The following is a 15,852-nucleotide window of genomic DNA, read 5'->3' as shown; positions in this document are numbered from 1 at the left end:
TTTACTTCCTCTTAGTACCTACACCACACAATACACATCAGTTTTTTTCCCCAATGCCTTACGAGCTCTTTCATTTCCCCTGCCCTGCTGTCTGCATAAGTTTGGGTCTTGAAACTGCCTTTATGCCTACACTCTTTGTCAGCAACCAACTGTCTCTTGTCTCCTCATTGTATATGATATTTAATTTGACTACATTATATTATCTAAGGTATATCATATCTTCCTTTGTAAATTATAAACTGAGATTAGGACTCACTTTTTATACAGTTTCACATTTGTCAAAGGACTTAGCATATTGTTTTGCATGTAGTAATGAACATAAACCTATAAATTTCCAGTTTATGACATTAATGATGTAAAAAGCCAAAATCATGTAAGGGCCACTTAAAAAATACAGAGCACCTGCTACTTGCCAGGTAGCATATTAAGTGCTAGAGACATGGTGGTAAACAACAGGAGCAAAACAAAGCTGTTTTCTACTCTCAAATTCTAGTGAGAAAGATATAATGAAAAAATATATGATTATAAATTAAAGAGTTCTGGAGATAATGAACAGGATTGTCTGGCAGAGAATGTTATGGTGACCTATTTTAAATTGGATGGGCAGAAAGTCCTCTGTGAGGAGATCTTTAAGCTGAGATGGAAGAAAGAGAAAGAGGAATCATGTGAAAAGTCAAAGGCTATGTGTCCAAGAAGAGGTAATAATATGGTAAAGACCTTGAGGATGAAAAACCTTGATACACTGAAGGAAATTAAGAAAGGCTGATATGACAAAAGCCAAGTGATCCAGGAGGAGTGGCCAATGCCAAGGCTGGTGCTGTAGTCAGAGGCCAGATCATAGGGTCCTTTTAGGCCATGTTGAGTGTGGTTTGTACTATAAGAAAGCGATGGAAAACTGTTTAAAGGATTTAAGCAAGGAATTAGTTGCCTGATTCATTTAGAATCTTGAAAGTTCACGCTGGCTTCTGTGCAGAAATTTGATGAGGTGGGGCAATGAAAAAGGGAGACCACCTAGCAGATTATTAAGTAGCCCACATGAAATTATCTTGAGAAGTGGTAGTAGCTGTGCAAAAGAAGATTAACATAAGATGGGCTTGAGACACATTTTAGAGGTCAAATTGATAGGACCTTGTGATTGATGGATTCTTTGTTGAAGTTAGAGGGAGGTATTACTTTCCAAATTTCTGGCTTGAACAACTGGTCAGATAGAGTGCCCAGTTGTTCTGGAAAGAAAGAGAGTGGGTGGAAGAGTGATTTAGATCAGAAGTCAAGGAACCAGAACTCAGTTTTAGGTATGTTACATGCACAATGCCCACTGTACATCCAAGTGGAGATGTCTGGTAGGCAGTAGAACAAATGAACCGGGAGCTCTGAAGAAAGGTCCAGGATGGAGACATAAACTGGAGACTCATGATATTTACTTTTTTCATGTCAAACAATTGAGGGTATATTTAAATAACTCATGAAATAGCCGATTAACAGATATTTCAACATGTATATAAAAAATCAAACTTTATTTTTAAATGATTTTTTTTTTTACCTACTGAGTAAAAGAATGTTATGCAAAAGCAAAACAAGGATTCCTCAAGGATTTAGAAGCCAATTATTGGGTATGTAAAATATAGTAAGAGAATATAATTTAAATTGTACCTTCTATGTACTGTTTCTATTGTAGTCTTCTATGAGGATATTTATCACCAAAAAAAGACAATCACGGATAATTTTAGAGGATTGTTTCTTCACGTATTTTAATTGTATCCCCCACTGACCATCCAATACAGTTACTTGACATTAGTTGTGAATATATTTTTTCCTTTTAAACTTTTTTTATAGTATACTATACATATAAAAGTTATCATCTTTACCATTTTTAAGTGTGAAGTCCAGTGGTAATAACTATATATATTTTTTCCCTTCATCACCCTCCACCTACCTTTCCTGCCCTCTAGTAACTACCATTCTACTCTCTATCTTCATGAGATTCACTTTTTAAGCTCCCATATATGAGTGAGGGCATGCAATATTGGTCCTTCTGTGCTTGGCTTAGTTCACTTAACATAATGGCCTCCAGTTCCATCCATGTTGCTGCAAATGACAGGATTTAATTCTTTTTTTATGGCTGAATTATATTCCATTATGTATGTATATTTCTTTATCCATTCACTCATTGATGGGCACTTAGGGTGATTCCATATTTTGGCTATTGTGAATAGTGCTGCAATAAACATGGGAGTGGAGATATTTCTTCCATGTATTGATTTCCTTTATTTTGGATATATACCCACAAGAATTGCTGGATCATATCATAGTTCCAGTTTTACTTTTTTGAGGAACCTCTATTCTGTTCTCCACAGTGGCTGTACTAATTTACATTTCCAGCAGCACTGTATGAGGGTTCCCCTTTGACACCACTTTGTCACCAGCATCTGTTTTTGCCTTTTTTATATAAGCCATTTTAACTGGAGTGAGATGATATCTCATTGTAGTTTTGATTTGCATTTTTCTGATGATTAGTGATGTTGTACAGGTTTTCACATACCAGTTGGCCATTTGTTTGTCTTCTTTTGAGAAATATCTATCGAGATCTTTTGCCAATTTTGAAGTTACATTCTTTGTTGGGTTTTTGTTTTGTTGCTATTGAGTTGTTTGAGCTCCTTATATATTCTGGTTATTAATCCCTTGTCAGATAGAGAGTGTGCAAACGTTTTCTCTCATTATATGGGTTCTCTCTACATTTTGTTGATGTTTTCTTTGCTGTGCAGAAGCTTTTAAGCTTGATGTAATCTCATTTGTCTATTTTTGTTCTGGTTGCCTGTGCTTTTTAGGTCTTACACAAAAAAAAATCTTTGTCCAGACCAATATCTTAGAGCATTTACCCAATGTTTTCTTCTAGTAATTTCATAATTTCAGGTCTATAATTCATTTTGATTTGGTTTTTGTGTATGGTGAGAAAGTTCTAATTTTATTTTTTTGCATGTAGTTATTAAGTTTTCCCAGCATCATTTATTGACGAGACTGTTTTTTCCCATTGTATGTTCTTTATACCTTTGTCACAGATTAGTTGGTTGTATGTGCATGGATTTATATGTGGATTCTCTATTCTGTTCCATTTGTCTATTTCTATGCCAGGACTGTGCTGTTTTGGTACTATAGCTTTGTAGTAAATTTTGAAGTTAGGTAGTGTGATGCCTCCAGCTTTGTTCTTTTTGCTCAGGACTGCTGTGGCTGTGCAGGGTCTTTTGCGGTTTCTTACAAATTTTAGGAATTTTTCGATTTATGTGAAGAATGTCATTGGTATTTTGATAGGAATTGCATTGAATCTGTAAATTGCTTTAGGTAGTACTGTAATTTTAACAATATTAGTTCTTCCAATCCATCATCATGGAATCTCTTTCTGGGTTTTTATGTCCTCTTCAATTTCTTTTATCAGAGTTTTATAGTTTTCCTTGAATAGATATTTTACTTTTTTAGTTAAATTGATTCCTAGGTATTGTATATTTTTGTAGCTATTGTAAAAGGAACTGCTTTCTTGATTTTTACTCAGATTGTTCACTGTTGGCATATATAAATGCTATTGATTTTTGTATGTTGATTTTGCATGCTGCAACTTTACTGATTCAGATCTAACAGCTTTCAGGTGGACTCTTTAGATTTTTCTAGGTATAAGATCATGTAGTCTGCAAACAAAGCTAATTTGACTTCTTCCTTTCCAATTTGGATACCCTTCCTTTCTTCCTCTTGCCTGATAGCTCTGGCCAGGACTTCCTGTACTATGTAGAATAACAGTGGTGAGAGGGGTTATCCTTGTCTGTTTCAGTCCTTGGAGGAAAGGCCTTCATTTTTTCTGTGCTCAGTATGATGTTGACTGTAGGTTTGTTATATATGGCCTTTATTATTTTGAAATATGTTCCTTCTATATCCATTTTGGTGAGAATTTTTATCATAAAGGAATGTTGAATTTTATCAAATGCTGTTTCAGCATCTATTGAAATAAGTATACCATTTCTGTTAATGACTTATAATATTTAGATTGTTTTTAAAGACATAGGAAATGGGTTAGATCTCCTAAAGAGGGAAGATGGAAAGAGAATGAAAGAGGGTCCAGAATATAGCCCTGGGGATTTCCAGCACTTATGGTGGAGGGAAAGGAGACATCAGAGGAAACTCAGAGTGGCCAGATAGAAAGGGAGGAAAAAGCTTAATAAGGTGGTATCATGAGAAGAGAGTCTTTCTGGAAGGAGAAATGCTTACTCTTGATAACAACTGAAAAATAGGGTGAGTCCACATTAGAATCCTCGCTACTGGGGAGGACTTTCTACACAAGGTTAGAGATCACTTGTATTTTGTCTACTATAATTTTAGTCCATAATGCATTTTCTGGCACATAGTGGGCACTTGATAAGTATTCATTCAATGACATTTAGTAATTGAGTGCCCAAATATTTATGTCGGGTTGAGAGCTAGGGATAGGCATGAGTCTTTCTTCAACATCCTTCTGATTAGAGAGATAGCAGTATCTTCAGTTTATTTTAAAGCATCATGAAACACACTTTATTCCTGCTAACATTAGGAAAAGCGAGCTGTTTTCTAAGCCTTGGAGGAAGGAAATTCAGCTAACATGTGAGATAATGTAGGGTGGCTATTTCTCGAAAGGTAGTGAATCATAGCTATAACCATAACTGTGGAAAAAAGTCCTGCCTTATCAACCACTCCATTGACTGCTAGTCACCAAAACTACGCTATGAAACAAATTGTGTTGAGTGGCTTTCATTGTAAAAGACTTTGGTGAAGGGAGGGAAAGAAACTGGTAGGGGTTCAGATCAGAAGATCTGGCTTTGCCAGTTTCTGGAGGGTGTCAGAATGGCTTCAATATACCTACGTCCTTGGCCTCAACTGGAGGTTTTGTAGCTGCAAACAAGAAGGATTGCGTAGTTCAGAATAACGACAATGTAAGCTAATTGTGGAACTGGGTTAAAATCAGCATGTAGATCTACTAAGAAACACACTCAGCACTACTGCAGAGAGAAACATCAGAACCATTCTCCACAGGCCCTTCATTTCTGGAAGCCATTTCATTTTTACAATAGATTTATCACACACCATATTGACTTTTTACTGTAAAGAGAAAGTTAATATTCCTCATATTTTGTCTGTTGACAGAGTGAAAATAATTGCATTGGGTTTGGCTAGAATATCCTGTCATTCCAAAAATATCTCAAACTCCACATGGCTAAAACTTAACCCATCAATGCCCCCATCTACATGCTTGCATACATGCATATTACTTCATTTCTCAGTGTTTTTTTCTCTGTGAATGGTATCACCACACACCCAGTTCCCAAATCCAAAACTGCCCTGGGGATTTTCAACAATTACGGTGGAAGAAGCCAGCAGAGGAGACTCAGAGCGCCCAGATAGGAAGGGAGGAGAAAAAAGTTCAATAAAGTGGTGCCCTGAGAGGAGAGTCTTTCAAGAAAGAGAAATACTTCCCCTTGGGCTTATCCTCTATTTATTGTTGCAGGGGCTTCCAAAATTAGGTTTTCTGTGTTCAGTCTTGCGTTCACACTTCTGAAACCCAGAGCTGACCCAGACAAATTCCTCAACTTCCTGTCAGCCCCAACATAGATTTAAAATTCCTAACCTGGCTTATGAGGTTCACCATGTATTCCTGCTTCTCTAAGTCAGGCTCATATCACACCAATCTGTGTGTGGGGTGGCTAAATACACTAGCCAGGGAAGCTCTTTCAGTTCTTCTACCTGGCCCCGCTGGAGCCCTCCTTATTGCTCATTCCGTTCTTAGCCTGATTCAAGATTCCTGGTCCTTCACATCTCTCTTTACGTGTCCTCACCTGGAACTTTCTCTAGTTAGTACAAATTTTCTATCTACCATTGGAGCAAACATTTTTTGAAAGTTTGTATCAGTCCTGCCTTACTCTTGGTGGAATCCTGTGGTCCTAGCCAAGTGCCTGCTCCATTAATGTGCTGAATAAATGAATAAGCATTTTAATTATGTATCTGTCGTTAGTGTCAGATGTGTTATTCCAGCAGGGTTTTAGCACACAGACACACTCTTTGATGCAGACTTTTCCTGTCTTTTCTTTTTACATATAGCAACAATAAAAAAACTAGACCTTCATCTCCTGAAAATATCAGTCTAATAATCACCTATGACTGTCTCTCTGGTTGCTGAAGGGAAAAAACAAAACGAAACAAAAACAAACAAAAAAAATCCAGGGCACACCTGGATTGCATTAGAATGAAACTCACTACCCAGTTCAGGTGTGTTGCGTCATGGGTCTCCGGCACATTTCAGAGGCTCATTAGGACCCTGACCCCACACTGGAGTTTACCACCCCTAATAGCAGCTGTGTCCCGTGGCGACTGAGTGGGTGCGTGAAAAGGGGATAATCAAGAACCAGCTGGAGCAATCAGAATCGGTTAAAGTGAATCAAGTCACAGTGCTTCCTTAACCCAACCTCTCTGTTGGGGTCGGCCACAGCCTATAACCGCCTGCCATTCAACCTGAGCGGCTGCTGCTCGCCTGCTCAGGCACACAGCCCGGGGTGCAGAGGAAGTGTGGGGAGGAAGGAAGTGGGCATAGAAGGGTGCCCAGTGTGGGTCTTGAAGAGAATAGCCATAACGTCTCTGTCACCAAAATGTTCCCCAGGAGCCTTCGGCGAGTTTTTTGGGGTTTTGTTTTTAATTTGTGGCTCTTGATAATTTATCTAGTGGTTGCCTACATCTGAAAAACAAGACAGTGCTTGACTCTCAACCAAAGAACTGGACGGCTCCCCGCCGCAGTCCCAGTCCCCGAGTTTGTGGCTGGCATTTGGGCCACGCCGGGCTGCCTGCTAGAGGCTGGGCGATCACAGCGAGGGGCACGCGGTTTGGGGCCACACAGCTCCGCTTCTAGGCCCCAACTACTGTTAAAAGGGGAAGCCCGTGCTCCATCTAGGTCCGCTCTTACTGAGCCCAGAGCCATCCCGCGCTCTGCGGGCTGGGAGGTCGGGCCGAGACGCGCGTCCTGCGCAGCCGAGGCTCCCCAGCGCCCCCTGCAGCCGCGCGTAAGGGGAGACGGGGCCCGGCCCTGCGCCTCCGCACCACGCCCGGGACCCCACCCAGCGGCCCGTACCCGGAGAATCAGCGCGAGAACCCGAAGCTCCCGGCGAGCAGCAGAAACCGGGAGTGGGGCCGGGCGAGTGCGCGGCATCCCAGGCCAGCCGAATCGCTCCGCCCGCGGTGGGCCGACTTCCCCTCCTCTTCTCTCCCTCCTTCCTTTCCTGTAGCCCGCCGGCGCCGGACACGCTGCGCCTCATCTCTTGGGGCGTTCTTCCCCGTTGGCCAACCGTCGCATCCCGTGCAACTTTGGGGTAGTGGCCGTTTAGTGTTGAATGTTCCCCACCGACAGCGCATGGCTTGGGAAGCGAGGCGCGAACCTGGTCCCCGAAGGGCCGCCCTCCGGGAGACGGTGATGTTGTTGCTGTGCCTGGGGGTCCCGACCGGCCGCCCCTACAACGTGGACACTGAGAGCGCGCTGCTTTACCAGGGCCCCCCCAACACGCTGTTCGGCTACTCGGTCGTGCTGCACAGCCACGGGGCGAACCGATGGTGAGTAGAGTTGGACCAATGAGCCCTCAGCAGCTCAGAGCGGCGTGAGAACGGCGCCCAAGGGATTCCCTGCCCGGTTCAAACTTTTCTCCCTCCCAAGGAGGCAGGAGGGAAACGCTGCGAGTGCCAGCTCGCTGGAGATCTGCCAGGGAAACTAACTTATCTTGGGGTGGCAGCACCCCGGGTGCGTTCTGGCGCAAGACCTTGGAGCTTCGAGTCGGGGGTGGTGGGCGGAAGAGGAGGTGGGGAAGCTGCCCTGCTGCCGACTGCACATCTGTTCCGACAGGGAGCTCAGTGGGCAGCACAGCTCACGTCTGAGCGCACGTGCACGTGTCTCTTTAGGCTCGTGGTGGGTGCGCCCACTGCCAACTGGCTCGCCAACGCTTCAGTGATCAATCCCGGGGCGATTTACAGATGCAGGATCGGGAAGAATCCCGGCCGGACGTGCGAACAGCTCCAGCTGGGTGAGTTGGGTGTGGAACCAGGAGTTAGTGACCTCCCGACCCCCCATGTGGACCCCACCATAGGGCAAGTCCTGGAAAGATTCAAGTCGCCTGTTACTTCTCGTTTAAAGAGCCTAAAGTTTTCAGTTTCAACTCCGTCTCATCTTCCCTCCTTAATGTAAAAGGGATTCCCTTTCTGTTAATATCGTTCTCCCTTCTCCTTATGGCAATGATTGCAGTACGCTGACCAAAACTATGGTAGAGGGAAATTTCTTATGATACTTTCTTTTCATCTCTCCCCCGTCTCTCCGTGTGTAAAGCACATTTTAGCGTGTCTCAGCATATTAAGGATAGAATCCAGCTAAGCCAAGACTTGAGAATTTTATTTCCATCTTTGTCCTATCAACCTTCTTAAAGAACAGGCTAAAGGGCATATCAGGAATAGCAATTGGAATTGATCCCATATCCCGTCGTTCAACCTAAAGGTCTAAAGAAAAAAAGTGCTAGTTTTACTTAGAATATGCAATGTAAAAGAAAAGGAAAGTTGGCATCTTCATTGTTAATGTAGTATAATTTTCCACTCCCAAAACCATCATCCAAAACTCTCATGTTATATGGGTCCATCTTATTGCAGTCATTTCTCAATGTCTCAGATTTGTGACAAGTTGAAAAATGTGTACTGATAGAGGGGAGAAGTTTCATGTTTCAGACAAGTTTCTTGCACACAGACAAGTGGGGAAAGAGGAACGAATATTAAATAACAAGACTTATCTTATTCCAAAATGTTACTGCTATACATATTGCTTAATTTTTTCCCCTCAAAGCAACCCTGGGTCATGGTTGACATTGTTCCTAGTTTATGTATGAGGACTGTGGCTCAGAGTTGCAAATACCTTTTTAAAAGTTATGAGCTAGTGAGTGATAGGTGGGAACTAAAGTCACACTAGGGTCTGAATGGGTCCAAAGTCTAAGCCATTTTCTTCCATGTATGCATCTTCAATGCAAATAAAATTAAGTGAATGGTTTAATATGTTGCCTGCTGAGCTGGTGGGTCATCTGTAAATGGTGAATAAAATTGGTACTTTATATTTCTTTGCTGTAAAGGGACTTTTGGGATTGGTTATTGGATCTTTAACTTCTTTTGCATTTTATAGTAGTCTTTGCTCTTTTTCAAACAGCGAAGCTGGTTCCTTTCTTTCGAATGAATTCAAATAGAGTATAAACATAATGGAATGTTTACTTTTAACTTCGAACACCTATAAAAGTCCACGAGTTGTCTGTAGCATGTAGAATAAGCCCTAGCCTCTTGTTAAGCATCCTCAATACCAGAAATCACAGTAGGAATGTATAAAACATTCACAGACCCATACATTTGGAATGATTTTGCAAAGCATAATTTTCATTGCATGAGAGAGTTGTGGGTGAAGAATTAGGGAGTGGAGCTGACAACTTTAATCTGCCAGAGGATCTTGGCAAGGTCTCAGGAGGGAGCAATTTTATTTCTGTTGTCCTGTCATAGTTTCCTGATCCATGACATTATAACTACTGGTATTTAGTGTCTACTTCCTGTCTGGATGGACACGGAATCTATTTCTGGATGTCTGTGTTTAATTGGATACATCATGACATAATATATTAAATTTAAGATGATGCCTGTCCATGGAAGGGAAAAATTGGGCATGTGTAGCATGGGGGTTGACTGTTCTCAGAGAAATGTAAACATGATCGATATGTAATAGGAATTAAATGAAGATTTTTTTTGGATGGATGAATGAATAAAAGTAGAGGAAAAGTTTATTAACCAGATTTATGAGTAAGATAATTGATTAGAAATGTGCCAAACTGATATTTTTAACTTTCAAAATTTTGACCAATCTACAGGGTACTTACTGAGATGAAAGGAAAAAAGACAAGATTACTGGTCAATCAATGAGTTAAAACATTAACAGCGATAGTAATGCCTTGAGTATTTGCTGAAGAGTTGACTGAAGTTATTTCTCATGTGACATTCTAAAGAATACACATATCTTTTATTCTTCATGTAAAGAAACTGCCTCTTTCTATTCAGAATAAATTCAGTGGTAGCTTAAAGGTATAAAATAGGGATTGAGGCTACAGTCTAGAAATAAAACACTGAAAACATTACGTTGGTAATAAACATATTTTAGGGTTATTAGGTTTGTGGGCTGTGCACTATTTTGTATGAAGAAGTTTCAAGAGTATGTGTAAATATAGATAAGCCATCTTCTGTAGAAGTGTGTGTGCATGCGTGTGTGTGTGTGTGAATCTTCTGTATAAAATAGCTTCAGTTGTCCTGTTTCAAATGTGGGTGACTCTAATGTTGCGAAAATGCTTAGCTCGGTACTGACACATAATAGACATTCAAAAAATAGCGGTTCTTCTTTATTGTTTACTTAAATCTATTATCTGTATGTTATCTGTAATAAGCAGGTTGAGGTTAATAGGGACAATTAAACTGAACCAAAAGTTTAAAAATTAAAAGGTAATACATTAAAAGGTAGAAGTTGAGGCCGGGCGCGGTGGCTCAAGCCTGTAATCCCAGCACTTTGGGAGGCCCAGACGGGTGGATCACGAGGTCAGGAGATCGAAACCATTCTGGCTGGCACGGTGAAACCCTGTCTCTACTAAAAATAACAAAAAATTAGCTGGGTGTGGTGGCAGACGCCTGTAGTCCCAGCTACTCGGGAGGCTGAGGCAGGAGAATGGCGTGAATCCGGGAGGCGGAGCTTGCAGTGAGCCAAGATCGTGCCACTGCCCTCCAGCCTGGGCGACAGAGAGAGACTCCGTCTCAAAAAAAAAAAAAAAAAAAAAAAAAAAAAAAAAAGGTAGAAGTTGAAATGACACACAATGAGAAATATTTTGTTGGCTGAAGGAAAAAATGTTATAATGACTAAAGATTGATCTATGATTGCCATGTCAGTAAGGTATCTTCTTTCCTTTGGAATAGCTTTACTTGCTATCAAGAATCTGAAGGTGTAGGGTCTTCAAATGGCGCCCATCTCCCATGCAATTAAAAATATCCACATGTACTCGTCTTTGAGTCTCTGTAGAATTTCAGATCAATGGTTAATTCAGATAGACCCCACCCCTCAAAAGAGGAGGTCCATATCTCCCCCACCCTACCCTCTGTGGACAAGTTGTCCCATACCATGGTATATTCGTGCCGCAAGCAGAAATGAGCCTGCTCATTTATCTAGAATGCCCAGGGTGAGAGACGTTAGGCGAGTACAAGGTGCTTTTCTTCCTGTATATATATTGTTGGCCGCCTCCTACCTCCCTGACTCCCTGAGACATCTCTTCTCTCACTTCTTTTGTACCAGAGGAAAGTCGTGTCTCTGTCAGGAGGGTCTGGGCCCAGACTTGCTCATGAAGACTATGTCTGAGGAGACCCAGGTGATTTCCACAGGTCCACCTTCCACCCGGGTACTCTGCATCATCAGGCTTGTTTAAAGGAAACTTTAATCATAGCTGGTTCTTAAATTAAGGTGTCACAAATAATGACTCAATTAATATAGTTAAGCATAGTCCATCTGTGGACTATCAATATTTAAATAATTAGAACATAATAAAACATAGAAATGATTATCAAATTACACTAAAAAGATGGTCTTTATTTGGTTATTCGAAAAACACTCCAGATCTTTCATTACTTTGGAGTTACCACTGAAAGCATTATACACACACTGACTCTCATTTGGGTAATAGTCTAAAGTTATACAATTACGCTATCCAGTATAGTATCCACTAACCATAAGTGGCTTTGAACACACAAAATGTGGCTAGTCAGCAGTGAGAGAGCTGTAATGTAAATTACATACTGGCTTTTGAATACTTAGTAGAAGACAACTCATTAATTTTCATGATATTAATTATATATTGAAACAAACATTTTAAAATTATTGATTACATAATATTTTGGATTTATTAGGCTAAATAAAATATCAGGTTAAATAAATTTTTTTTTTTTTTAATGTGGCTACTATAAAATTTAAAATTTCCAGTGGACTTGTATTGTATTTCTATTGGACGGCACTGCTGTAGAGAAACATTAAGTTCCCTCTGTAAAATAACACTAACTTTTTAGGAGATACTTTCCTGGTATTTATGCATAAATGAGTAGAACTTTCACTTTCTTTTCCAGACTAAGTGTTCTATAGTTACTGGGCCTTCAAGCTGCCTGCCTGTGCCTCTTTCTTACAGAAGAGACCCATCTCAAGTTAGTCACCATTACCCATATTTAGATTTCTTTCTGGAAATTTTATTACCTTAGCCAGCCTCCTGGTTCATATTATATAACCTATTTGAAAGAATTTAATTAGCATTGCATTATTAAACTAATGATTACCTAATCCTCACTTCTACTTGATTCATAGGAGTTATTAGCTTAACATTAAATAGCAAATATCTCACTGTTGAAACTTCAAATATGTTTTTTCTTGATAACTTTTAATTTTTTCATTTGCAATGTGCTTTAAATTGTATCTTATGAAGCTGAGATTGCAGATTGGTCATTTTGAAAAATCATCCTGAATGAAGGCTGTTATACAATTATGTAGAAAAGACGGAGAGCTTCATTAATAAACTATCAGGTTACTGGAAAGAAGTTTCCTTATTTCCAGCAGTTTCCCAAACTTTATCTCCAAAAGGATGAGGTTTCCACCTAATTTGAGAGATGAGACTTTCTAAATGCATGTTAGTTTTTGCCCTAAGTTTACTTGGTCACCGAGTGATATACCCAATGACTTGAAAATAGATGCCCTTGGCCACGGTTGTAAGGCCAGATGTGGAAATCCATTGCACACATGGGTGATTTATCCATTCCGTTGTTCATTGAGGAATGCCTAAGGGCCAGAACCTGGGCCTGCAAAAGAAACATACTCCTTGTCGCAAGGGCTTTAAAGTTTATAAGATAGGTTATTTATAGGAAAGTATGGTGAGATTTAATCTAGGTAAGACAATAAAGGGATGCATTCCTGAGGAATTGGTGTTCAAGTAGGGGAACTGAAAAATAACCAGAAGTTAGGCAGAAGAAGAGGCTATGGAAAAGTTTGCCAGAAAGAGCAAACTGTGTGTATAAAGACCCTGAAGTCTTTGAGAGCACGATGCTTTTGAAGAACTAAAAAATGTGTACAGTTGCACTATGGAGTGTGAACTAAACTGTAGGTTAGAAAGGCAGGCAGGGATTACTTCTGATACAACTCTAAGTGTGAATTTACCCTAGGATATTTAAAACTGGGGCGTGACATGATCAGATTTGTGTGTTTGACATATTCTCTGGTTGCAGGTTGGTGAACGCTTTGGAGTAACTGGGTCAAGACTGAAGGCAGTGAGACAGGTGTAGGAAGACTTTGTTATAATTTAGACTACAGATAACAAGTGTCTGTACAAGGACACTGGCAGTAACAATGGAGAGGAACATGGAGATTCTGAGGATATTTAGAAGATAGCACTTGGTAATTACTGAATGCAAGAGTTGAGTGAGAAGGTTCCAAAGATGTTACTGAAGTTTCTAACTTGGGCTGTGACATGGTTGATGGTGCAATGTACTGAAAAAGGGAAGACCAGCAAGTTTTCTGGCAAAATGATGAGTTTCATTGGCTTGAGATTCCTGTGAGATATAGAAGTAAATATCTAGTGATCAGTTCCATGTATGGGTGTGGTAGACAGTAGAGAGGTCTGTACTAGCAAACCAGAGGTAAGAGTAATTGACATAACCCCATTCACCTCCAAGGCTTTGATTATCGTCTCTCTGGGGTAAGTAGATCAAATGGCCAATGACAAATTTCTAAGGATTCCTACAGTTTGAGAAGTGGCTAGAATAGTGCTGCTCAAGTCTGGCTGCAACTTAAATTCTCATACAGCGCTTTAACAGTTCTGGTGGCCCACCTCAAACTAATAAAATCTCTGGGGTAAGTCTATAGGGCACCAGTAGTTTCCAGAGGTCCCCAGATGATTCCAGTATTCATCCATGCTTGAGAACCGCTGGAAAAGAAAAGAAACTGGGAAAAACAAAACAAAACAAAAACCAAGAGGGTGAAGCCAAGGAGGTAGCAAGAAAAATCAGGTCAATGTGACATTAATCTGATTAAAGGAAGAGACTGTTTTGAGAAGAGGTGAGTGGTTGGCAGTAGTAAAAGTTGCCAAGACATCAACCGGGGTGAGAAACTATGAGTCTCATTAGATATAGAGAGAATTAGTTCCTTAGTAACCTTGGTAAGACAAGCTTTAATGGTGAATCCCCTGCAGAGGGTTGAGAAGTGAGATGATAGCAAGCATCAATAACTTTTAACTGGGTTCTTCCTTCATTAATACATTTTATTACTTATGTATTGGATATACACAGTTGAATAAGACATGGTTGAAGCCCTTGAATAACTCAGTTGAGATAAAGGGAGAGACAGGTAAATGGATAATTATGAGACAATGTAATAAGCATGACAATAGACAGGCACACAGTGATGAGAAGAAATGAATGGGAGAAGGCGTCCTGGAGGAGTGAAATCTGAGTAGTGGACGCAGTTCTGACTGTGTCTGAAGAGCACATGTAAGGACTCAATAAACATGAAATAATTTTCATGTTTTTTATATTTGGGCAAAATCCCCTGGGATTTGCTGCACATTTCAGCCTTACTCCAAAGTATCTAAGTCCGCTTTGGGTTCCAAAGGCTCATATCAGGTAGTTCAAACAGTAACACCTACTCCTGAAATAGGAGCTTGAAAATGACTGTCTTTAGAAGCAGGGATTTTTAATTTTAAGATTAGCTGGAAACATCAAATTAGAATATGGAAGTGGACATACAGGTGACAGGTCTGGGCTCAGTAATGCAGTGTGCTTGTTCTCAGTTTACCTCTGAGAATTTTAAAAAATCATAGAAAATCTTTTTTATATAAACTACATAAAATACTATAATTCACAAAAATGTTCAGAAAATAGTAAGATTGTAGACTTAGTTTTAAAAACCCCTTTTATGGGACTTCTTGTGTACAGTGGATTAGACATGTTCTTTTGACATTATGCCCTGTATAGAAAATGCTGGTCAATGTGTACCATCTGTTTATGAATCCCTTTGAAGTCTACCTCACCACAATACTAGTCTGTTTTCTTGTGAAAGTTTTCTAGAAGTCAATAGACTATTATCGTTTTGTCTGCCAGTCATTGTCAATATAACCTCTTATTTTATCCTTTAAACTCTGCCCAGAGAAACGTCCTTTGGTATCTGTAACTCTTCATCTCATTCTGATCCTCCATTGGTCGGGATAATATGATACATTCCTCACTGTTTTTTTCTCTACTATATTTTTAAGCCTTCCTATCTTCCTGACCTCCTTTAATTCTTTCGTTGCTGTCTTTTTTTTTTTTTTTCTTTTCAGCCATCCTACCCTGTGAATTCCAAAAGCAAGCATAGAACTTTAATACTGACCACCAAGCAGATTTCCCTGGAGTATTTTCTGTTTACATTTTTGTATTTTCTTGTTTCAAAGATATACAAAGTGGCATCCACACATTAGTGTGATGTTTTTTTCAAATGAATTTTTAAATCCAAGAGATCAATTGAAAACCATGGAGGTTCAGAATTTTCTTTCCTTGTTTTCTAATGTTAGAGGTTGAAATATGCTCTTTTAATAGGCTTTCAGAATAGTATAGGATTATTCAAAATGTCCATATTTGAAAATAATGGAAAAGTGCTAACAACTAATTGTCTGGCAGCATCGGATGGTGGTTGATAGTATGAGTTTTAATCCTTTCCCTTCCCCACTTACAAGTGGCGTGACCTTGGGC

At 40.0% G+C, this 15,852-nt stretch overlaps 1 protein-coding gene across 1 annotated transcript in view; it reads left to right on the top strand.

Moving 5' to 3' along the window:
- The first annotated feature begins 6,733 nt into the window (after positions 1–6,733).
- The window catches only part of ITGA4 (integrin subunit alpha 4), an 80,294-nt gene continuing 71,175 nt past the window's right edge, over positions 6,734–15,852 (top strand). Inside the window, exons 1-2 of the mRNA XM_050750529.1 lie at positions 6,734–7,608; positions 7,951–8,072. Coding sequence (XP_050606486.1) covers positions 7,412–7,608; positions 7,951–8,072 — 319 coding nt within the window. The 5' untranslated portion in view covers positions 6,734–7,411. The remainder of the gene's footprint in view (positions 7,609–7,950; positions 8,073–15,852) is intronic.

The sequence above is a fragment of the Macaca thibetana genome, chromosome 12 (assembly GCF_024542745.1).
Source record: "Macaca thibetana thibetana isolate TM-01 chromosome 12, ASM2454274v1, whole genome shotgun sequence".
Classification (NCBI taxonomy): Eukaryota; Metazoa; Chordata; class Mammalia; order Primates; family Cercopithecidae; genus Macaca; species Macaca thibetana.
Note: the sequence above shows the minus strand (reverse complement) of the source record. Positions and strands in the feature narration are given on the sequence as shown.